The sequence below is a fragment of the Hemitrygon akajei genome, chromosome 9 (genome assembly GCF_048418815.1).
Source record: "Hemitrygon akajei chromosome 9, sHemAka1.3, whole genome shotgun sequence".
NCBI lineage: Eukaryota > Metazoa > Chordata > Chondrichthyes > Myliobatiformes > Dasyatidae > Hemitrygon > Hemitrygon akajei.
In genome coordinates this window covers 83550677-83577106 of record NC_133132.1, presented here as the reverse complement: position 1 = coordinate 83577106, position 26430 = coordinate 83550677, and the positions used below count along the sequence as shown (strand labels likewise).

General features: G+C 39.7%; 1 protein-coding gene across 4 annotated transcripts in view; it reads right to left on the bottom strand.

The window, feature by feature from the left end:
- The window catches only part of LOC140733312 (glutamate receptor ionotropic, kainate 2), a 518933-nt gene that overhangs the window by 246045 nt on the left and 246458 nt on the right, over positions 1 to 26430 (bottom strand). For all 4 annotated transcript variants that reach the window (XM_073056472.1, XM_073056470.1, XM_073056471.1 and 1 more), the window contains exons 5-7: positions 23593 to 23774; positions 17812 to 17865; positions 16295 to 16468 (exon numbers count right to left, since the gene is read on the bottom strand). In XM_073056472.1, coding sequence (XP_072912573.1) covers positions 16295 to 16468; positions 17812 to 17865; positions 23593 to 23774 — 410 coding nt within the window. The remainder of the gene's footprint in view (positions 1 to 16294; positions 16469 to 17811; positions 17866 to 23592; positions 23775 to 26430) is intronic.

Below are 26430 nucleotides of genomic sequence, written 5' to 3'. Positions count from 1 at the left end.
TGAGGCCTTGAATGAATTTAGCTAAGTAGGGGTGGCGATTCACAATTAATAAAGGGAAAAGTATTTGAACAGACTGTGAGTACCAACTTGCCATCTCTCAAGAATGCAGATGATAGCCACCAAGTCACAAGCTATTTTAAGAGAGACATGGGAACAATTTGAAAAATTATTGACCGTGCTATCTATCACTATGATCGAGGTCAAAGAGCAGATGCAACTGAGGAACGTAGAAAAGAACTGCAGAATTAGTTGATTCACCAAGGTAATGAATAACAGATGAGACAAGTTCTCTAAAAAGTTTCACATCAGAAGGCTCAATTAATTTGCTGCACAGACTACTAAGCAATGTGTAGCAATGGCATCAGTTTGGTATTACTGAAAAATGTAGCATGAGGTACTATAACAGAAGCAAGAGGATTGAAACAAAAGCAACCATTATGAAATTCCTCCATTTACCAGGAAATATTGATGAAGGGAAGCAAAATAGTGCCGATGCCTGACTGAAATATCATCAGAAATTGTTGGGAATACTCAGTTGGTAGGCCAGTGTCTGTGTAGAGAGAACTCTAATCAAGTTTATTGTCATACACAAGCATGGTGAGGTCCAGATGCAATGAAAAACTTACTGCAGAAGCATCATGTGCAAGTAGATTTAGACAACAGGACAGAACATGTTATGCATAATTTATACAAGGCAATGAAGGAAAAAGGACTGTGCAAAACAAGACATGAGGGCAAAAATATGTGCCATCAGAGACAAGTCCATGGTACTGCATGCAGTAGTCCATAGAGTTCCACAACCAAGGTAGGATTAGGGTCATGCAGGTTGGTTTAAGAATCTGATGCGTAGAGAAAAGCAGTCACTCCTGAACCTGTGGGACTTCAGGCCTTTATACTTCCTGCTTGATGACAGCAGAGTGAAGAGGGCACGATCCAGGCTGTGGAGATGGCTGAATACAGATGCCATGTTCTTGAGGCAATGTCTCACAAAGATACAGTCAAAGCTGGGGAGAGCTCCGCCATAATGGAGCAGGCTTTCTCCACCACTCCTTGCAGCCGTATCTGACCATAATGCAATTAGTCAGGATACTTTCAACAGACATCTGCAGAAATTTGTTAAAGTATTTGGTGACATGCCAAATTTCCTTAAGCATCTAACAAAGTAGAGGCGCTCACATGCTGGACCCAGAACAGGTAATTTGAGACACCCAGGAATTTAACGCTGCTAACTGTCTTCACCACCAATGAAAACTGGTATGTGGTCTCCTGAGTTCCCCTTTCAGATATCCACAATTAGTTCCGTGCTCTCGATGGCATTCAGTGTGAGGTTGTTATTATGACACCCTTCAGACAGGTGTTCAAACTCACTCCTGTTCATTGACCCATCACCACCTGTGATTTAGCCAACAACAGCGGCATCATCTGTGAATCTGTAAATGGTACTGGGGCTGTGCTTAGTCATGGGGTGTAACAATTAGAGCCGGGGCTAAGTAAAGGGCCTTAAGGTACACCTACGTTGATTATCATTGAGCAGGAGATGTTTTTACTGATCTGTACTGATTGAGGTCCGCCAACCAGGAAGTCAAAGATCCATTTACAAAGGGAGGTACAACGACCAAGGTCTTGGAGACTTGGTGATATGTTTGGAGGTATAACTACGTTAAATGCTGAATTGTAGCCAACGAACAGCAGTCTCACATATGCATTACTGTTATCCAGATGGTCCAGAACAAAACAGACAGTCAGTGAGACAGTATCTAGCACTGACCTGTGGAGGTGATTCAGTTCAATGAGGTATTATTAGAAATATTTACTGGAGTCCATTTCATTGCTTTGATGCATCCCCAGGCACAATATCATTTCAAAACAAAACAAGAACTCCTCCAAAACAAGGCCTGTATTATTTACATTTGCAACTTAATTATTGTGTACAATGTGCAATTGCTCAAAATTGTTCAAATTTGAAAGCCAAAAGACTAGTCCATTTTGTGCGCATGAGATCCGTAATAGAATGTTAAATAGAATGAATGAAGATGGATTACCATTTAGGCTTCTTGCATTATTACTAAATTGAGTCAAACAACACTAAGTGCTTGCAGTTAAATGATTCTAATGAAAATTCATTGGCTTGAAGAGCACTTGTAGCATTTTTTTGGTTTCTACATTGAAAATAAAAGTCTAAAACTGGAGGTGGAATTTTCCATACAATCCAAAGAGTGGAAAAGCAAATAATTGCATTTGGAATCCAGCAGACGAAAGAACTGATGAATTTGGCCTTATAGAATCTCTCAGTAACTCCCACAGTTATGAGGAAACATTGGACCATATAGGTTTGTATCCACTGGCGTTCAGTAGAGAGGGAGAAAATGATAGAAACATGTATGAAATTTGAGATGTCTTGACAGAGTGGGTGAGTCAGGATACTTCCCCTTGTGAGAGAATCTAGAAGTAGGGTTCTATGTTTAAAAGCAAAGTAACATCTGCTTAAGGCAGAGATGAGAACATTTATTTTTCCCTTAGGATTGTGAATCTTTGGGATTCTTCTCTTCAAGCACTGCTGAAAACAGTGTCTTTGAATACTTCTAAGACAGAAGAAGATTGTTTCTACTTCTGTTCCCAGAGGTAGAAAGCAAAGAATAAAAGATTTATTGGTGTGGAGAGAAATACAGATTTGAGCATTTAACTAAGATCAGTCATAACCTTAATAAAAGCCATTAAATTCACAAGGGGCTAAGGAACGGGATCAAAGGAAAAGTGAAGCATTTGCCTTTCCCATTTACTGCAAGTATTTACCTTAATTATATTGCTTTAGTGTTTTTAAGTATTTATCTGTTTCAAATGCTTACAGCTTTCTCAAAAATGATAGATAAAGCTTAATTTAGATTTAATAGTTTCTAAAGCACCTCTGAATAGTAGTTAAAAACTATTAAATTATAACTATTACTGCTAAAGATTGCACAGAAAAAACATAAATATGTGGGACAAAAGACAATGCAATAAAATTCATTTCTGCTTGATGAGTTATAAAGAACAAAATGTAGTCACTTATAAATGTTTAGTATAACCAAGCAAAGTCAACATTATTTAATGAGAGACAACAAATCCAAGATTTATTTGAGGATGTAATGAGCAGAGCTGACAGAGAGGAACCTGTATTTATATTTTGATTTCCAGATGGCATTTGACAAGGTAACACCTCAAGGGCTATGCCCAACACAAGAGTTCACTGTTCCTAATGGTGTTCATGATAAGTTATTTGAAAATGGGACCATCAACTGGTACATTTTCAACTTAATTTGGAAATGTATTAAACTTTGGAAAGTTTTCCATTAGCAGTACTGAGAAACCACAGAACTATTGGCTTTCTTGACAGGCTGAGATTTTCTTTCAAAGATTTACATGATATGAGTAATTGGAATTTTAGAGCTCCTTTTCCATCCAGGACACAGACCAGAAGCACTGTATTTGCAGAGCCCTCAGCATTGTCAAGGACACCTCCCTACTGTTCCACAATCTCACTGACCTCCTACTGTTAGGCTGGGCAACAGCTTCTTCCCCCAGGTTGTGAGACATCTGAACACCCTACTACCACAAAATACATGTCATTTACAACAAGGTTAATAGCATTAAAATGTGGTGTACTTAACTATATGTTGTGTATACTCTATGCCAACTTGTACATCTACAGAACTTTTTTTATTATCTGTTCATACCATTAGTACCATAAATGCTGCCTGGGCAGGGCAAAAAGCATTATCAAGGATGCATCTCACCCTAACCATGGGCTTTTTACTCTCCTCCCATCCAGTAGGCGCTACAGGAGCCTCCACTCAGGAAGCAATTCTTCCCTGAGGCTGTGACCCTGCTGAACCTCACATCACAGCACTAAGCCGTATTGCACCCATACTGTACTGTCTCTGTACTTTTATATTTGTGTGCTGTAGCACTTCCTTTTTATTCGCAGTTATTTTGTAAATAATACTATTCTTTTGCACTTCTGCTTAGATGCTAATTGCATTTCATTGGCTTTGTATCTGTACTCGGCACGACGACAATAAAGTTGAATCTAATCTATCTAATATTGCTGTTAATACACTCAGTGGCCACTTTATTAGGTACACCTGCTGGTTAATGCAAATATCTTATCAGTCAACTATGTGGCAGTAACTCAATGCATAAAAGCATGAAGACATGGTCAAATCATTCAGTGGTTGCTCAGAACAAACAGAAGAGAATGGCCAAACTGGTTCTAGCTGACAGAAAGGCAACAGTAACTCAAATAGTCCTGACAAAGGGTCTCGGCCCGAAACGTCGACATCGCTTCTCCCTATAGATGCTGCCTAGCCTGCTGTGTTCTACCAGCATTTTGTGTGTGTTGTTGTTTGAATTTCCAGCATCTGCAGATTTCCTCATGTTTAGTAACTCAAATAACTGCATTACAAGAGTGATGTGCAAAAGAGCACCTCTGAAAGCACGACACATCAAATGGAAGAAATGTGATCAAAGTGACTTGACCATGGAATGATTGTTGGTGCCATAAGGAATGGTTTGAGTATCTCAGAAACTGCTGATCTTCTGGGATTTTCTCGGGAGTTTACAGAGAGTGCGGTAAAAAACAAAACATCCAGTGAGCAGCAGTTCTGTGGGCAAGAATGCCTTGTTATTGAGGCAAGTCAAAGGAGAATGACCAGTCTGGTCAGGCTGACAGAAAGGTGACAGTAACTCAGATAACTCCACATTACAACAGTGGTGTGCAGAAGAACATCTTGGAATGCATAACACATTGAACCTTGAAGTCTTCCACAGCAGCATAATACATGAACATACACTCAGTGGCCATTTGATTAGGTACAGAAGGTGGCCACTGAGTACATTATTCTATGTGCTGTATGTGATATATGTAGTGTATTCTGCACCTTCGTGCCTGAGGAAAGTTGCTTCATTTAGCTGTAAACATATGTACAGTTGAATGACAATAAACTTGAATATATTTCTTCACCATGCTTGCTATTTCTTTATTCCACAGTATTATCTCTCAAACGTTATTTTCCAATGGTCTAATGTCCACTTTTGTCTCTCTTTTATTCTTCTTAATTCTGAAAAATATTTTAGTGTCTTTTATTAAAAACAGTTGTGGGCGAGTATGTTCTCAAAAAATCATTCAGAGTCTTCCTCAACCAGAAACCATGAGATCTGCAATCTGCTAATGGCCAGATCAGTGACATTCAGGTGTGGTGACCAAGTAAGATGCAAGAGGTCCAGGTACGATCTCTGGAGAGTCAGCTCACATGCAAAGTGGCAATTCTGGACTAAACCTAGGTCACTGAGGGACGATCGGCAACTGTGGCAAGGGTCTTACAAAGTGAAACCAAGCAACATAAGTTGCAAAAAGGCTTTGCTCCCAGATGAGCTCAATGCCTTCTATGCTTGCTTTGACAATGAAAACATGGAGGAACCTTCACAAAACTCCCACAGTCCCCAATGACTGTGTGCTTTCAGTCTCTGAGGCTGATGTGATAGCATCCTTCAGGAGGGTGAACCCACAGAAAACATTCAACTCAGACTGGATACCAGGCCGAGTTCTAAAGACCAGTGCAGATTAACTGATCAGAGTGTTCACCAAGCTCTCCCTTCGACAGTCTGACGTACCCATCTTCTTCAATCTGGCTTCAATCTTCCAGGTACCTCAGAAGAGTATGGTTCAGTGACTATCACCCAGTAGAGTAGCAATTACATCCACTGTGATAAAGTGCTTTGAGGGATTTGTGATGAAACATATCAACTCCTGCTAGAGAAGCAACTTGGGTCTGCTCCAATTTGCCTACTGGCACAACAGGTCCACAGCAGATGCCATTTCATTGGCTCTTCACTCAATCCTGGAACATCTAGGCAGCAAAGATGCATACATTAGGATGTTCTTTATTGACTACAGCTCAAGATTTAATACTATCATCCTCTCAAAGCTAATCATTAAGTTTCAAGACCTTGGCTTCAATACTTCCTTGTGCAACTGGATCCTCAATTTCCTCACTTACAGACCCCAGTCAGTTTGGATTGACAATAAAATCTCCTCCACAATTTCCATCAGCAGAGGTGCATCACAAGGCCGTGCATTTATTCCCTGCTCTACTCGCTTTATACTTATGATTGTGAGGCTAATCATAGCTCCAGGATAATATTTGCTACCAACACCACTGTCGTCGGCTGACTCAAAGGTGGTGATGAATCATCATATTGGAGGGAGATTGAAAATTTATCTGAGTGGTGCCACAAAAACAACCTCTCACTCAATGTCAGCAAGACCAAATACCTGATTATTGACTTCAGGAGGAGGAAACCAGAGGTCCACGAGTCAGCCCTCATCGAGGGATAAGAGGTGGAGAGGGTCAGCAACTTTAAATGCCTGTGTTATTATTTCAGGGGACCTGTCCTGAGCCAAGAATGTAAGTGCAATTACGAAGAACACACAGCAGTGCCTCAAAATCCTTGGAAGTTTGCAAAGATTTGGCATGACATCTAAAACTTTGACAAACTTCTATTGATGTGTAGTAAAGAAAATGAATCTCCGGATTGAAAAATGGTGACATATATGTATGTACTTTGATAATAAATTTAGTTTGGACTTTGAACTTTTTACATTATTGGCTAGATTATCTTCATATTTCATCTTTTCTCTCAATGTTTTTGTTGCCTTTTGTTGGTTTTTAAAAGCTTTCCAATTCTCTAGCTTCCTACTTATTTTTGCTATATTCCATACCATCTATTTTACTTTTATGCTGCTTTGATTTCCCTTTTCAACCATGGTTGCTTCTTTCTCCCTTCAAAATGCTTCTTCTTCTTTAGGATGAACCAATCCTGTGTCTTTTAAAATGCTTCCAGAAACTCCATTCATTGCTGCACTATCATCATCCCTGCTAGTGTCCCCTTCCAATCAACTTTGGTTAGTCCCTCTCTCATATTTCTGTAGCTTCCTTTGCTCAACTGTAGTACTGATACATTTGATTTTAACTTCTCCATCTCAAACTGCAGAGTGAATATTATTATACTTTGATCACTGACTCTTGTGGGTTCCTTTGCATTAAGCACCCTAATCAAATTTGGTTCATTACACAAATGCCCATCCAGAACGGCTTTTTTCCTAGGTCCCTTTGACCACAAGCTACTCAAAAAAGTCATCTCATAGGTATTCTACAAATTCCTTTTTCTTCTGGAATCCAGCACTATCCTGATTTTCCCTTTCTACTTGCATATTGAAATTCACTGTGACCATTGTAACATTGTTATTTTACATGCTTTTTCTATCTCCCTTTGTAATTTGCACCTCACATCCTGCCTGTTGTTTGGAGTCCTGTATATAAGTCAAACAAAGGTCTCTTCACCCTTGCAGTTTCTGAACTCTACCCACAAGGATTCTACGCTTTGATTTCTGTTTCCTTCATAAGGATTTGACTTCATCTTGACAAACGAAGTCACACCGACCCCTCTGCCCACTTGCTTGTCCTTTTGATATAATGTGTGTCCTTGGATGTTAAGCTCCCCTCTGTGATCTTCTTTCGTCCACGATGTTGTGATGCCCACAACATCATTCTTGCCAATTTCTAACTGGGCTACAAAATATGACCTTATTTTGTATTCTGCGCAGATTCAAATATTACACCTTCAGTCTTCTACTAACTATCTTCTTCAATTTGTCTCCACATTTCCTGAAGTTAAATATCTTTGGAATATAAAAAGAAACCAAAGCAAAACACCTGAAATAAACTTACATGATCAAGGAGAGAACATGTAAGATACAAATTGCTGCTCCAACATTCCTCATTTTGTACCAGTGCTTCCCTCATTGGTCACCTGTGAATATGTTAATGTCAAACACCTCTCTGCATTCTTTCCTTTGTGGTATTTCATTCTTACATTACATCCCATCAGCCCTTCTGTTTCACCATGAGCTTCCTATCCATCTATTCATATCCTCCATTTTCCTTGTTGAAGTTGTGGATATTGAGTCTGATATCAATTTCAACTGTCAGAAATAAAAACACTAACTGGCAATGAGTCAGAACAGAGTCAGTCACGATGGTCACACCTGAGGACAGCTTGTCTATAGCAAGGTGGACACTTGCAATATTAATGAAAATCTCCAGATTTTGTATCTGAATAGGGAAGCAACGGAATGGGTCTGAAGAGAAAAATGGTGAAGTACGATGTGCTCAAACATGAATTGAATTATGATATTAAATCTGCACACCTTCAATACAATCTGGAGAACATGAATAGTAAGAAAGTCAGGGTGAAACAAAGAGATAGAAGAGATGAATGAATGAATAATACAATGTAGAGAATGCAGAGAAATGTGTATATATATTTACAGATAACCAGTGAAGGAACCACAGTATATAACATGTGATACGGTGGAGCAGCAGTAGGGATTCAGATAAAGAGCAAGAAGGAAGCTAAGGAATTAATATCCTCTATATCAGTTGCATAGATTCAATCAGAAATAGGTTTGGATCAGTTTTAACTCAGCATTATGTGCATGATATATGATCATCATTTGTCATAAATTAGAAATTTCCCTTGAGAAAGATATGTGTGGAATAATAGATTAACTGAAAATATCTGATCTAGAAGCAAATACTATTCTATAGCTGGAATTAATAAGGTTTCTCCAGGCAAAATAAAGGAAGCTTGGTACTATATCTAGGCACGTTATTCTCTGTCAGTGAGAGTTTGACATTAGCAGTGGGTAATGAAAAACAAAAATGATTCTTATCTCTCCTATTAATAATTCCTTGCATTGATAAATACAACAAGGAATATCTTTGTTTAAAAAACTGTACTTCAAAGGAAGATAGTTTTTGCCTTCCATTAATTCCTCCGGAGGCATATTACTTTAAATGTATAGGTATATTATAGTTTGATTACAAGATGTTGTAAAATTCAAATTAATTTATTGTTTGCATTAAACAATGTCTGGGGGTAACCGACTGCATTTTCATTCATTTGATCATACAGTTGAATCCAGTAACAAGTTTCTTCAATAACAATGAAAAATGTTTTAAATTTGACCAATTCTGTAGTCTTTGTAAACTACTCAAAAAGTGACTCGCTTTGTATAGTCAATAATAGAGCATGGATTTGATTTATTTCTCACATTTTAGCTTAGTGGATACAAAAAGGGAGGTAAGGCTTTAAAATGGAAGATTCTTGGGAATTAGGGAGAGGTGAAATTCACCGTGTTAAAAAAATTGCATCATCTCAGTTTCTGTTGCATTTAGCTTTAATAGTCTGCCCTAGAATGACATGGATTATCATTGAATTTTGAACAGCTTGATATAACTCACTTTGTTCCACTTTGTCTGAGTTGAATTTGATTTTGCAAAGGTCCACATCATAACACAGATTCATATTTTGGCATCTACCAACTTAACTGGTGAACAAGAAGAAGGGATATCTTAAATTAAAGAAACTACAAGTAACAGAATTGGAACAGTTACCACACCTGCCCGTACACCTCCTCCCTCACTACCATTCAGAGCCCCAAACAGTCCTTCCAAGTGAGGCGACACTTCACCTGTGAGTTTGTTGGGGGTCATCTAATGTATCCGGTGCTCCCAGTGTGGCCTCCTGTATATTGGTGAGACCCGACATAGACTGGGAGACCACTTCGTCGAGCACTTTCACTGCATCTGCCACAACAAGCAGGATCTCCCAGTGGCCACCCATTTCAATTCTACTTCCCATTCCCATTCTGACAAGACAATCCATGGCCTCCACTAATGCCACACCGAGGCCAGACTCAAGCAACACACACAAAATTCTGGAGGAACTCAGCAAGCCAGGATGCATCTATTAAAAACAGCACAGCTGACATTTTGGACCGAGACCTTTTAGCAGGAGTGGAGAAAAAAGTTGAAGAGTAGATTTAAAAGGTGTACGGAGGGAAGAGAGAAACACAAGGTGATATCACAGAGGGGGAGTAGTGAGAGGGAGCTCCTGTCGAAGGGAAGATTTAAACTTCTTCAGGGTAGGCATCCCTGAAAGAGACTTCACAGTGTAGTAGTCCAATCACAAACAAGAGAAATTCTGCGGATGCTGCAAATCCAAGCAACACACACAAAATGTTGGAGGAACTCAGGAGTCCAACCAGCATCTATGGAAAAGTGTACAGCTGATGTTTCAGGCCATGATCCTTCGGCAGGACTGGAGTAAAAAAGCTGAGGAGTAGATTTAAAAGGTGGGGGGTGGGGGAAGGAAGAGAGAAACACAAGGTGATAGCACAGAGGGGCAGACTATGTAACAGTTTCTTCCCCCAAGCTATCAGACTCCTCAATACCCAGAGCCTGGAATGACACCTCACTCTATTGTCCTGTTTATTATTTATTGTAATGCCTGCACTGTTTTTGTGCACTTATGCAGTCCTGTGTAGGTCTGTAGTCTAGTGTACCTTTCTCTGTGTTGTTTTTTTTTATGTAGTTCAGTCTAGTTTTTGTACTGTGTCATGTAACACTATGGTCCTGAAAAACGTCTCATTTTTACTATGTACTGTACCAGCAGTTACGGTTGAAATCACAATAAAAGTGACTTGACTTGACTTGACAGTGAGAGAGGATTTAATTGAATTCCTGTTGAAGGGAAGATTGAAACTTCTTCAGGGTAGGCATCAGTTAGGTTGGAGGAGCAGCACCTTATATTCCATCTGGGTAGCCTCCAACCAGATAGCATGACCATCGATTTCTCCAACTTCTGATAACTGACCCCCTCTCTCTTTCTCCATTCCGCATTCCCATTTCCCTCTCTCACCACATGTCCTTAACTGCCCATCACATCCCCCTGGTGCTCAACCCCTGTCTCTTTCTTCCATGGCCTTCTGTACTCTCCTATCAGATTCTCCCTTCTCCAGCCCTCTTTCACTAATCGACTTTCTAGCTCTTTACTTCACCACTGCCCCCTGCCAGTCTCACCTACCACTTGTACTTCTCCCTCCCCTCGCCCACATTCTTACTCTGAGCCCTCATCTCTTATTTCCAGTCCTGACGAAGGGTCTCTGCCCAAAACATCAACTGTTTACTCTTTTCCATAGCTGCTGCCTGCCCTGCTGAGTTCCTCCAGCATTTTGTGTGTGTTGCAAGTAAACAGTTACTGTATTGTTCAACTTTTAGCATTTGATAGATCTCGAAAGTAAATGTAGATTTCTTAGTACAAAACAACATTGCCTAAAATGCTGCCAAATTGTTTCCTGAATTTGGCAACAAATATTACAGGGCCTATTGGAAATAGGTAGCTGTCCCTAAAACAGCACAAGGAGATACAGATATCCTCCTCCTCATAGCTTATCACTGCAACTTTGATTTAACACTGCATACTCAAATTCTTGTTGTGACTACAGTTGGGCCTTAATTGATTAGGGTAGTCCTTCATGTTCTTTTTACAACGAAATATGAAAACACCTTTTAATTCTTTGAAATAGATTGAAATATAAATGATGTAGTGTGATATATTGTAATGTTTGATCACCCTCATTAATTAAATGTAAGGAATGTTCAGAAGTTGAAAACAAAATCTCACCAACTGATGAGGATATTAAGAAGGAATCACCAATGAATTGATCTGGTTTCTTATGACATTGATCACCACAACATCTATAATATAAATTCAGTGCACAGTTACCATCTCTTTGGCTAAGTTTTTGTTCATGGCTTCTATGCAACTTGGTTAATTTGATTCTGCTCAGCAAAGTGTGTTTACTCATTTAAAGTCACTGCATAAATATATATTTGTGATGAATGCACAGCCAGATTGGTTTGTAATTCAATAAACTTCACAGTGACACACAGTGTGGCTCTAGCTATGCTCAAGCAACTCAGTCTTGATTCTAACGTGGGTGTTGCCTGTAGCAGGTTTGAATGGTCATCCTGCAGTGACTTGCTTTCTTTTCGGTTCAGTGGAGGTTGAGACAGGTTAATAACTTACTGTAAATTGGTCCTAATGTAGGTTTTAAACATCTACAGGGGTCTTGCCATTGAAGATCCTTGCAACTGTTCATTTCTGGATTTGCATCATCCTTGATTTAATTAGTTCTACCATTGATAGATGTGCCTTTTAGTTGCCTTTGGCCCCAGGCCATTGCATCCCCTTGCTAAAGCTCCCTTAAAATCTGTGGAATTCATTGCCATGGCAGCCGTGGAGGCCTAGTCACTGGATATATGTAAAGCAGAGATGGATAGGTTCTTAATTAGTAAGGTTACCTAAAGTTATGGGGAGACAGCCAGAGAATGACTCAGCCATGACAGAATGGTGGAGCACACAATGGGCCAAATCACTTAATTCTTACTCTGTCTTATGGCCTTAAAAGGAGCTCTTTAACATGATATTAGGTCCCAATCTACTATTAGCTCCTGGTATGTTCGGTGACAATCTTGTTTGATAACTTTCCAGTTGATGCTACTGACTGAAAGATTACTTTCCTCAGGTTATGAATAAAATAATACATCCTCTGAACTAATACAACACAGCAAACATTAAAGTACACAAGTTAAAACAGAAGATAGCTAAGGTAATTAACAAGGGAGAGTTATGCTAATGATGTTGGAAGGCTTGTTAGATCTTTTTAATTATGCATGCAAAACTTCAGGCAGATTAAGTAGTTTATTGAGATAGGTTCAACTTTAGACCACTTTGTTCACATTACTATGACTAAAGATCAGTCATTCTCAATGTAATTTTTATATGATCATAACTGAATGAAGTTTCTGTAGCAAGGATGGAACATTGCTGGGAATACTTAGCAGGTCAGTCTTCATTAGGAGGGAAAACAAATTCATTAATGGCTGTGGCTGGAGTGCTCTTTCTGTTACAATTAATCAGCAATTTTTAAAGAAGCTTCATGAAAGGAAGGAGAACAAAATAAAGAGAAAATAACCGAAATACAGGAGCCATCTAATAAAATAGCCACTGAGTATATGTTCATGGTCTTCTGCTGCTGTAGCCCATCCCCTTCAAGGTTCAACATGTGTGTTCAGAGATGCTCTTCTGCACAACACTTTTGTAACACGTGGTTATTTGGGTTACTGTCACCTTCCTGACGGCTTGAAAGAGCATGACCATTCTCCTCTGACCTCTGTCATTAACAAGCAAACACGAGGAAATCTGCAGATGCTGGAAATTCAAACAACACACACAAAACGAAGTTAGTCTTGACGAAGTGTCTCGGCCCGAAACGTCGACAGTGCTTCTCCTTATAGATGCTGCCTGGCCTGCTGTGTTCCACCAGCATTTTGTGTGTGTTGTCTGTCATTAACAAGCTGCTTTTGCCCATGGAACTGCTGCTTGCTGTAATTTTTGTTTTGCCTTTCACGCCATCTTCTGTGAACTCTAAAGGTTGTTATATGTGAAAAGCCCAGGAGATCAGCAGTTTCTGAGATACTCCAACCACCCAATCTGGCACTAACAATCATTCTACAGCCAAAGTCACTCACATTAAATTTCTTCCCCATTCTGATGTCTGTCTGAACAACAACTGAGTCTCTTGACCACGTCTGTATGTATTTTTGCTTTGTGTTGTTGCCGCATGATTGGCTGATTAGATATTTGCATTAAACAGAGGGTGTACAGGTGTACCTAATAACTATAGGTACAGGTGTACCTAAGCTACTGGCTATTTGCAGGAGGCAGCTATATGGCTGAAATGATATTAACAGGAGATGATAGCAGGCCTTCTGAAGCAACTTAAAGATTTCCATGGCAAAGAGATTAAATGGAAAAAGTTATTTGGGAGAATACAAGGCCTGGGTTTGGAGAGAAGTGCGGAGAAGAAGCTGATAAAAATGTTGTCACAATTGGCTGTACTGTAGTATTTACCAAGAAATTCAATGTTGGCCACCTGTGCTAAATGTCCAATTGAGATGGCATCTTGCATTTCACTTCCAAAATTAAATTCTATTAGTCAATGACCTGAATTTTGGAAGCAGAGCACAACATGTGAGCAAGAACCTCTTCCTCCTCATCTCTTCTTTATGAAAATGCTAACTGAGCTACCCAGTAACTCCAGATTTTCTGCATTGTTCAATGATTTTCAGCGTCACAGCCTTTAGCTTCTCGGTCTTATAGTTTCCACAATATTGGACACCTTTAACTTGCTATTTTTGGAGCTAACTGCTTTCAGCTTCTCTTGTCAGCACATCAGTATGAAAGGATATCATTCAATATTCCACATTTAAGTGCACAAAGACAAATAATACAAGTAAGTCAAATGTATAGGTATCTAAAAATTGTAGAATATAGAGTACAACTTGGAAATCTGCACTAGCTTCATGGAAGTTTCTCTCTAAATTGTCCAATTATTAAAATATATTAATGGCTCCGTCTGTCTAAGTAGACAATGGACGCGCCCGGTATAGGACTCAGTTGGGTGTGGAACAGAGCTGGCTGTGGCTGAATAAGCCGATTCTTGAGCAGCAGTCCTTGGCACGGCTGCTGCACACGAAGCTGGGTAGTGACTGCCACAGCTTTCCTTCTCCTCCTTCTGTCCGACCACAGTCGAGTTCGTTTTTCCTCTGCATTGGTAATGCCTGTACATACAGCCCGTCGCCAGGTGCAGCGATTTGCAGCTGTCTCTTCCCAAACGTCCACCCTGATATCAGCAGATTTCAGGTCACGTTTACAAACGTCCCTGTAACGCAGCAGTGCGTGCCCTATGGGCCGGGATCCTGTGGCCAGTTCTCCATATAGGACGTCCTTGGGGATGCGACCATCCTGCATGGAGTGGAAGTGGCCAAGCCAGCACAGTCGTCGCTGTGTGAGAAGGACATACATGCTTGGCATGTTGGCCTGGTCCAGGACATCCTTGTTTGGCATGCGGTCTTTCCAGGAAATGCCCAGGATCCGACGCAAGCACCATAGGTGGAAGCTGTTGAGGCAGTGCTCTTGGTGCGCGTAGGTTGTATATGATTGGATAGAATAGTCTGGAACTCCCTCATGACTCAATATGTCAATTCTCAGTGCATTTAAGCTTTTTAAGTTTGCAACACAAATTCTCAAGATTTCCACATGTAATAAAAACACTTTACTGGTCATCCTAAGAGGCAAGTATCATATTTAATTTTGTTCATCTCACTAAATAATTCTTGTAATGAGAACAGCACAAGCAAGAAAAAAAACTAAATGTGTCCTAGCAAAATTATGCTTATATAATACTGTAGTTCTAAAAACAACACTTTAATGGATTTGTAAATCTAAAATGTCAGTTAAAACAGTATACTTCAAAATAAAAGTTTGATTAGGTGCTCATAATCTGGTAGTAGTGAGTGCTATTTTAATTTTTAACTGAAATTTGCTCAGTATGCTTTGCAGCAATCAGCATTGGCTGCAGGTTTTGTTGCTGACATTAACTTAACTATGCCAATGTAGAATAGATGCATAAGATGGTCCATGTCACGAATATATATTGGTTCAAACTTTAAAATCAGTAGCAAACTGATGATGTCTCTAAAGGAGCCAAAAGCAAATTGCTGGAGTAATTCAGTGTAGATCAAGAGGCATCTGTGGAGGCAAAGACATGTTCAACATGTCAGGTTGAAAAACTGCATCAGCACTGAGGGTGCAGAGGGAATATAGCCTGTAGAAAGAGTTGAGAAGAAACATACACCCTAACTAAAACAAGCCTGCTTAACTGCACCTTTAAAGTCTGTCCTTACCACATAATTTTGCGGAGAATATTGGAGAAAATGTTTCAACTCCAATGTTATAACAACAAAGTAGATATTTCAGCAGACTCAAATTGCTGAAGGAACTCAGCAGGCCACGCAGCTTCTCCATAGATGCTGCCTGACCTGCAGAGTTCCCCCAACATTTGTGCTCAGAATTTCCAGCATCTGCAGAATTTCTTGTGAGGGAAGAATGTTCCAAGTACACCAACTCTATCCCAGGGAGTCCCCTTCTTCCATCATGACCTCTAACCCACCATCAGCTTCTCAGTTCAGTGCATCTAAGCTCTGACCTGAAGAATGATGAATGTAGCAGTAGAGCAGGAGATCAGCTGCACAAGCTTGTGAATTCCAGTACCATCCACAAGATATGAGCTGGTACTCAAAGAGTGCCCCACTGCAGTTCTCTGTTTTTCGATTGGAAAGTAATGGCAAAAGCTATACAGTTTGCGCCAATTTTCTCATTCCAATCTTCAACATGTATGATAAGACAATGAATTTCATTTCATATTGTGGTCACATTATTGTTTCTTGAATTGAATAAGACTGACTTTTTTTTGCAATGTGATAGCATGCAACACCATTTCTCATACCGTCATGAAACCATCCAGCAAGCCTGAGCCAGGTTTGGGAGGGGCTTGCAATCTTTCCATCGACCATTTTTCAATTATGGAGGCGACCTGGCTGTTCTCAGTGTTGAGAATCTGGAACCCCGTCATATTCACTCCACTGTAACGGTAAGGCTCCAAGTCCAAGGCAAAAATATCCTGAAACAACATCCAGCAACAAGACAAGTTGTTGTTTATTCTGGACTAAATATTCTGTTACTGTATTTCTTTTTGTTCATGCCTTTTTAACTACATTTAATCCAAATGAAAGATGTGACTTTGTTTTCCATTCAATGTTTATGACTATATCTATAAAGGACAGCAAATTTTACCCTTTGTTAACTTAACTGAAGGTTGACCTCCTCCAAAGATTCAATCATGGAGCGTAAGAATTGTACTGACAATAAATTGTTCAAGTGAGGATGTTCAAAATTCAAAGATACAAAGTTCTTCCAGGGGGTTGTTCTCGGAATATTAAAACAGCAACTGAAAAGAATCAGTGAGTAAGGATGTTGTATCATTTCTAAGGGAGTTTGTCAATGCTAGTGTTGCCATGGGTTATCTTTCTGTCTTTTCAGGAAGTAAGCAATGTAGGTTTGAGAGGAGATACTTATATAAATTAAACAGTGTTACAGGTGTTAAATATACCCGAGTTATGCAAAAGGTTGGGCAGGCTAAGACTTTGTTCATTGGAATGTAGGAGACTGAGAGGTGATTTTACAGAGGTGTATAAAAAACCCTGAGAGGTGTAGATAACATGAATGCTCACTGTCTTAATCCCAGGGAAAGGGAACAAAAAGGGCATAGGTTTCAGATGAGAGGGGAAAGAATTTAAAAAATACCTGAGGGTCAACTTTTTCATGCAGAGGATTTTGTATATGTGGAATGAGCTGCCAGGGAAAGTTGTTGAATCAGGAACAATAATGACATTTCAACGACACTTGAATTAGTACATGGATAGGAAGAATGAAACAGGCCTCCAAACAAGCAATTGGAACTAACTTGCATGGGCTATTTGGTCAGAATGGATGAGTTGGTCCGAAGGGCCTGTTTCTGTGTTGTGGTGCTCTATGACTTGGTCATCTGTAATCCAGGTTACAACATTTTCACAATGTAGGTTTAATGATATTGAAAGTAATTGTGGTTAGAAACTATGGATGAGGCTACACCATTTCTACAATGTTGGCGTTACCAACAGTAAGGGAGCAAATTTAAACTGCAAACTACACTGGGGAAAAGGTAAATTTGAGACAAGTGAGCATGTTCAGAGTTTTAAGATACTGGGAATGCTGATATTCCATAGAAACAATACAAAATATTGATGTAAATCAGCAGAGCAAAATGATAAAATGCTGCTGTTCAAGGTTTATTGTTGACTGACACTTTTCCAATGCATTACATTGGTGAAATGAAAGAGAATAAGGTGAAAACAAATCAGCCATTCATAAATGAGCATCTTCCTTACACATCATGTAATGACATTAGATTGTTCAATTGCTTACCAAGGTAGTGAAAATGTAATGATAATATTCAGTCATCATTCCCATTGACAAAGCCTGAGAAAGAAATGAATAGACAAGTCAAGTTCCAACACCTACATATTAAGAGAAATATTCAGAGCAAATCAACAGAAAAAAAAACAAAAAATGACTTCCACAGTACAATTAGAACAAACCAATTGAAAACTCCCACGTTTCTCAATCTGACATTAAAAATGGTGGAAGAATGATTCAGCCACTCAGCCATTTTATATTATTAGAGTCTCATCATTAGGGGCCTTAGTACAGTTACAAATAGGCTTCATGGCATATAAGATCTGTTGGGTATTCAATTGGGAAATTGTATTCAAAATGAACATGGTTTTTTGCTCATTAATACAAAGCAGTACAAAGGCAAGTTTCAGATAGAAAAGAAACTGTAAATCTTCCTTGAACCAACATAACTGGAATGGCATAATTTAAAGCAATTGTTTCTTTTGCAGTTGTTTCCTTTTGTTCCTTTCTAATAAAAATCTGCTTGCGACACTGAAGGCAATATTCTGGTTCTGTTTTATTACCCAGCCACACATACAGTACAATAAGATACAGGAGCTGAATTAGGCCATTAGGTTCATCAAGTCTGCTCTGCCATTTCATCATGGTTGATCCATTATTCCTCTCAGCCCCATTCTCCTGCCTTCCCCCATCCACCCCCACCCCCATATCCCTTCCTGTATTGACCAATCAAGAAACCTGTCAACCACTGCCTTATATATACAAAAAATTCCTCCTGACCTCTATTCTAGAAGGATATCCCTCTATTTTGAGGCTGTGTCCTCTGATCCTAGACACTCCCACCATAGGAAAAATCCTCTCCACATCCACTCTATCAAGGCCTTTTGATAGGTTTCAATTAGGTCATCCCTCATCCACCTAAGTTCCAATGAATACTGGCCCAGAGCTATGAAATGCTCTTCATATGACAAGTGCTTAATCCTGGTATCGTTTTCATGAACCTCCCTGGAACCTTCTCCAGTTTCAGCACATCCTTTCTAAGATAAGGGGCCCAAAACTGTTTACAGTACTCCTCGTGAGGCCTCACCAATGCTTAATAAAATATGAACATTATATCCTTGCTTTTATTTTGAAATGAATGCTAACATCACATCCACACCACAGACTTAACCCACAAATTAACCTTTAGGAAATCCTGCACAAGGATACCCAAATCCTTTGCAGCTCAGATTTATGTATTTTCTCTCCAATTAGAAAATAATCAACACTTCCATTCCTTCTACCAAAGTGCATGACCATACATTTCCCAACACTGTCTCCATCTGCCCTTTCTTTGCCATTCCCCTAATCCGTCTTTCTGTGGTCTCCCTATTTCTGCAAATCTACCTGCCCCTCCACCTGTCTTCATATCATTTGAAAACTTTGAAACATAGGTGTCATTCTATTGGCATGTAATGTAATAAGAATAGGTCCCAACTCAGACATCTGTGGAAAACCATTGGTCACTAGCAGCCAACCTGAAAAGACTGTAATACCATGGGCTTGTAACTTGTTAAGCAGCCCAATGCGGGGCACCTTGTCAAAAGGCCTTCTGAAAATTTAAGTACAGAACATTAACTAATTGTCCTTTGTCTACCCTGCTTGTTATTTCATCAAAGAATTCCAACAAACTTGTCAGGCAAGATTTTCCCTTGAGGAAACCATGCTGACTACGGCCTATTTTATCATGTGCCTCCAAGTACCCCTCACTAACCTGATTTTCCCACTCTACTTGCATGTTAAAATCCCCCATAACTATTGTAACATTTCCCTTTGGCATGTATTTTCTATATCCTGTTGTAACTTGTAGAACACATCTTTACTACTGTTTGGGGGTCTGCATATAACTCTTTTCAGGGGCTTTTTGCCTTTGCAGTTCCTTAGCTCTATCCACAATGCTTCTGACCCTATGTCACCTCTTTCTAATGATTTGCTTTCATTTTTTATCAACAGAGCAACGCTGCCCCCTCTGCCTTCCTTCCTGTCCTTTCGATACAATGTGTATTCCTGGGCATTAAGCTCTGAGCTTTAATCTTCTTTCAGCCATGGTTCAGTGGTGCCTACAACATCGTACTTGCCAATCTGTAACTGAGGTTACAAGTTCATCGACCTTATGTAGAATAAAAACAATCTTCAATGCAAATATCTCATTTGCCGTTACTGGTCAGGATTGTCTGTAAATCTCTTTTTTTTGTGTGTTGAAGTGTCATGATTGTTAAAGCAGTGACTGTACCTTTGTTGTTCCCCATTTACATCCCTGCAACAGTTGTCTTGAATCTTTGCTGTGTATATCAGGAAATTACTAATTTGCATTCTCAAATCTGCGGTACAGACTGAGTTAGCTTTGCAAAAGCTGTCATGAATATGCAGCTGATTTGCTCCTCCCAACAAAAAAGCTGAAGCAGAAGTACTACAAATTGAATTACACAGGAAAACTGCACTGAAAAGGGTAAAAATAAATAGAAAAATGAACATTTCACATTTAGTGGAATGATTAAAGTTCAAAGTAACTCAAAGTAAATTTATTGTCAAAGTACATGCAGTATATGTCACCAGATACAACCTTGAGATTTGTTTATTTGTGGGCATACTCAGTAAATCCAAGAAACAAAACGGAATCAATGAAAGACCACACCCAGCAGGACAGATAAACTACCAGCGGGCAAAAGACAACAAACTTTACAAATGCAAAAAAAAAGAATAAATAAGCATTAGTTATCAAGAGCATGAGATGAAGAGACCAGCAATGTGAGTCCATAGTTTGTGGGAACAGTTCAGTGATGGTGCAAGTGAAGTTGAGTGAAGTTATTCACACTGGTTCAAGAGTTTGATGATTGAGGGGTAATAACTGTTCCTGAACCTGGTGGTGTGAGTCCTGAGACTCCTCTACCTTCTTCCAGATGGCAGCAACGAGAAGAGATCATGGGCTAGGTGTCGGGGGTCCCAAAAGATGGATGCTGCCTTCCTGCAACAACACTCTGTGTAATTGTGCTCAATGGTGGGGAAGATTTACCCATGATCTACTGGCTTGTATCTACTACCTTTTCCATTCAAAGGCATTAGTGTTTCCATACCAGGCAATGATGCAAACAGTAAATAATCTCTTCACCTAACACCTTTTGAAGTCTGTCAAAGTTTTAGACATCATGCTGAAATTATGGAAGTAGAAGTGCTGCCATGCTTTCTTCATAATTGCACTAACCAGCTGGGCCCAGGTCAGGTCTTCTGAAATGATAACACTGTGGAATTTAAAGTTGCTGACTCTCTCCACCTTGGATTCCCCTGAAGAGGACTGGCTCATAGACTTGTTTCTTCCTCCTGAGTCAACAGTCAGGTCCTTGCTCTTGCTGTCATTGCACGAGAGGTTGTTGTGGCATCACTCAGCCAGATATTCAGTCTCCCTCCTATCTGCTGATTTGTGACGAACTTTGATTCGGCCAATGACTGTGGTGTCATCAACAAGCTTAACTATGGCCTTGGAGCTGTGCATAGCCACACTATCTTAAGTGTAAAGTGATTAGAGCAGAAGGCTAAGCACATAGCGCACAACCTTGTGGTGCACCTATGTGTTGAAGAAGATTGTGGAGGAGGTGCTGTTGCCAACCTTAACTGATTGGGATCTGGAAGTGAGAAAATTATGGACCCAATTGCACAAGGAGGTTTTGAGGCCTGCTTGAAGCAGGTGGATACCTCGACTGCTGAAGCAAGAGTTTAAACATTCTGGTGGATTAGCACAGGTCTATAGTACTCGGCTAGGCACCCCTTCTGGGCCGGATAGTTTCCATGGATTCACCCTCTTGAAGGATGTGCTGTCACAACCATGGGTTCAGCTGCGCAGCAGCTATGACAACTGCACTCATGAATATGGACACATCAGCTAATCATTATTTCATTGTGATAGTATTTAACTCCATTCATTCTGTTGTAGTATTTGTCGAGACTTGTACATGGACATAACTACGCTTCCTTATCTGCATTCCGCCTTCCCTGAGGAATTGGACTGAAGAGTCAACTGACTCTGAAGACAAGCGGTATTCGTTTTATTCTTAGCTTTTCTTTTCAGCTGCAGTGTAGGCTTTGGTTTTGATTTGAGTGTTTTAGTCAACGGCCCTGTTTGGCCTAGCCTGTATTTCTGTCTTCCTTTAACTTTGTTCACATTAAAGTCTGTGAAATATCGACCTGCTTCAGTATCTCTTACTCCGCACTTGGGCCATATCCGTACCGGGTGACATGCGTGCACATTGGCTCTCAGGGTCATCGGGAACTGTGGGAGTGTCCTCCATGTTTTGATGGCCAAAGCGAGCAATAGAAGGCATTGAGCTTCTACAGTATTTAAATATATATTACAGTGCTACAGTATTTCAACCTGTTAAAGTATTTTAAATATACAGTATATACCCTCTTTATTTCCCACCACTGGAAAAATTAACTCTTTATTTACACTGCCAAATACTTTCATCATTTTGAATTGTCTTTGTTTAATTTTACCCCATTCAGCTCAAACATATACTGGCCCAGCTTCACCTCGTAAATAAGTAGTCACATAACTTCAGATAACAATTCTTTGTAACGCTTAACTACACCCAAAGGAAGTCATATAATTGAATCAAGTTCAGGCTCTCCTTGTCCCCTTTTTGTAAAAATATTACATTTTTGTTAAAGATTAAGTTTCTAGGTGAAGAATTAACTCACGAGAAGATTGATTAGAGGTGGATCAAAGCCAGTGGGTGATGGTTATGTAAAAATTACAACCTTATTTTACCAAGCAGACATTGCCTGGCTAATAATAATGTTAACTTTAAACTTCATCACTGACATATTACTAAACCCACAGTAAGTGTTCCCAATGGCAAAACAAATTTGAAAATGCAATAGTTATGCTAATATCTTGTAAGCTTATAGCAAAATTAAATATTTATCAAAAGCTAAAGGGGTTCAACACAGCAGTGGTTTAGATGTAACAGAATATGTAATATGCTACACTAAGCAGAGGCAAGAAATTCCCTCAGAGCTGCTTCTGTACTTCAAGAGTTACTTTACTAAAATTGAATGTGAGAATGGGCTTGGATTTTGCTGGAAGTAACTCCGGAAAAGCAGTTCAGCAAAGGGACTCAAGCTTGAGCTTTTAACTCTGCTTCTCCCTCCACCAATGCTGCTTGGCTTGATGAATATTTGCTGCATTTTTGAGTTATTTTTATTTCTGCGTGAGTGAAAAAGCTGAGAGGAACTTCCCTTCTTTTACCTGAAAGATTCTAAACTTTGCAGGTTTTATTTAATGTGCTTAAAATTTGGTTTATTTACTGTGCAGCTTCAGAAACAAAGTGAAGCAACCCATCATGGTAACACAAACAGAATAATGGCACCCAATAAACCTGACTCTGAGCCACTGTTATTGTGATAAAGGTGTCACAATAAAAGGTGAGAGAGCAAGAAAATCTCGTGTTGTCAGTTGTATGGTATGAATTTTGTGTGGGGAATGCCACATACAGATTTGTATCTGCTCTTTCTAAATCCATTACTATTTCCCCCCATAGAGAAGGTCCAAATCAGGAAGATGGGAGCAAAACCTTGTTAATAAACATGTATTTATGTGCCACCATCATCAATATTGATGACTCCTCTGGGTCTGTAAAATTCATACAACTTGAAATCCATCAAGGAGGCGGGATCTGCTTACATCTTATTTGGTAAAATTATAGTTCAGCCTGTTTTAACCAAATGGACTTTTGGTTTGGTCCTGGAACTGTTTACCTGTTTCAAGATCCCAGCCGCCATTTCGTGACTACAGTCAAATATTATGTGGAATTCCTTGTTCCTTTTCATTTCCTTCAGCAAGGGCTTGGAATCCTTTGTATCTGCAGGAAGCTGCCGAATCTTCAAGCGGATACTATACCGAGATGGAGCTTTAATGAGCTCTTGTAACCGAATCAGACCTTAAGAAGAAAACAATACAAATACAACATAAGATATCTGACCTTGTGGAGTGTGGGGGCGGGTGAGAGAACATTTCATGCTGTCACAGAATATGAAAAATAATTGGCATTTTTTCACTTTGCTGCACGTTACACAAAAATATAATGACGTTGCGTCTGTTAGAGGCAAATGAATATTCTTTAAGGATAACTAATCCGTTGCTCTCTGCCCATGTGTGACATGTGTGCCAATATTGCAACTAAACCTCCTGAATTCCAGGCACACGTTTTTACCAAGGAAAAGTCAAAGGCCACTGGCTGAGTGGCAACACTTTCCTCCAACTAGTATATCTTCTGAAATACTTCATTTTAATGACTGTTACTGTGGTAATGTATGCTGAATAGAAGATGATGTAAATTCATTTCAAAGAGTGCACATGACTAATTTACAATTCAGCAATAACTCTCATGCTCATTATACATTGTTGTTAATTTTGCATTTTTTGGGTATTTTTTTGTTATTCAAGATGTGGAATATCAGTGCAAGAAGATTAGTATTTTTATTATATTCCACAAGCGATGTCACAATGAAGAACCCCAAAGCCAGATATATTGCAGTCAGTACAAAGAAGCTCACAATATCTTAACCCTGTCCTCAGGGAGCCAGCTCTCTGCTCCATCATCATGATTTTTCTTTTACCTATCATACATCAAGATGAGTGAAATTGAGTACTTTGCTATTAATTTGTACCAAGCCATGTGCAGTCATATGTTATGAGTTCACTCGCACTAGAAGCTAGAGATTGCAGGTGTTGAGCTGAGAGACTGCGATTGATTCAAGCCCAGGTCCCAGAGGTGGAAGCATAGAATTCTGACCCAAAGCACCACTCAATCCTTCTCAATCTTTCTATTTAATGTTAGTGCACTCTGCCTTCAGCGCAGTGTATTAGTTATTGATTCACAGCCACACAATATCATCCGCATTTCTCCCTCAATAAAAATATTTAAAAACTGCAGCGAAGCAAGTCAATTCTGCTCTTGAAATGGAACAGAAATGAATTCAGATAAATCCGAGAATCATTTAGTGAAAAGGTAAGATAAAAATAGAAATGACAATCCACTTTAGTATTCAAATGTCTGCATACAGTTATGAGCTATGCTGCACTGTTAGTTTGGGTCTGTAGGCTGGTAGCCTCAGGCTCTAAATATAAAAGCAAAAACTTCATTGAAGTACTTAATCAACAGCAATCATTAGCTGAGATGTGCGCATGTAGCTCCGTTGGTTTACAGAGCAAATGTCATTGTCATCTCCGTTTTTCCCCCAAAGAAAACTGATCACTGATTGCCTGAGGGAATTCCTGTAAGAAGGAATAAAATATTTCATTTGACAACTGTCTCAAGATATATCAGTCAATGCAGTTAGACTGCCTTTCAACGTATCACTAGATGCATGGGATAAGAAAATATATTTTGAGCTGGGTAGATGTGAGAATAGGGAGTTTAGAAACACATCCATTCATCCAGAAAATTGCTTCAGCGAAGTGCCACTACATACATCATGTAGCTAATGGTTTTGACTAGCCAACTCACAGCCAGCATATTCAGTCGTCGCTGAATATGCAAAGTCCCAGGTTTGATTTCCAATCTGAGCTTATTGGCTCCTATTAGCAAAATATTGTGATATGCCTCAGCAAACGGCTTGGAGTATCTTGACTTTTTGGTGGGTTGCAATCTTAGGCACTCGGCAAAGGCCAATAAAAAGAAGTGAGGTGTAAGTGGAGTGGCCATTGTTTGAGTGGACAGTGTTAGAGCAGTCAGGCTCTGACTCAAAAAGAACAAGTGGAGACTCAAAATAAGTTTCTAGTCTGTTTTTTTCCCTCTTTTTTGCCCATTAGTATATAGCTCGTGCAGTGAGAATGGATCCAGGGTTCATGGTATGTTCTGTTTATGAAATGTGGGAACTCTGGGAGGCTTTCAGTCCCCTTATAACTACATCTGCAAGAAGTGCAGCTCCTTAGAGACTGTGGTAAGGAACTGGAGCTGCAGCTTGATGACCTTCAGAACATACGGGAGAAAAATAACAGCTACCAGGAGTTTATCACCATTAAGTTGCAGGAAGCAGATACCTGGGTGATTGTCAGGAGAAGGGAAGGGAATAGGTCGCCAGTGCAGAGTACGCCTGTGGCTGTTCCCCTCAATAATAAGTATATTTTGGATACTGTTGGTGGGAAGCCACAGCGACTGGGTCTCAGTCACTGAGTCTGGCTCTATGGCAGAGGAGGAAAGGGAGAAGGAAAGGAGTGCAGTAGTGATGGTGGATTCCATAGTTAGAGGCAAATTCTGTGTATGTTGCCTCCCAGGTCCTAGGTCATGGGTATCTCAGATCAGATCCACAGCATTCTAATGGGAAGGGGTGATCAGGCAGAAGTCATGGTACGTATTGATACCAACAGTATAAATAGGAAAAAGGAGGAGGTCCTGAAGAGAGAATTTTGGGAGTTAGGTAGAAAACAAAATTGCAGTCAATGGGATGAGTTGAGGAGTAACATGGGACAAAATCAAAAAGGGTGATGAATACAGAGCTGAAGGTGTTATATTTGAATGCCTGCAGTATATGGAATGAGGTAGATGATCCGGTAGCACAGTTGGAGACTGGCAGGTATAACTTTGTGGACAT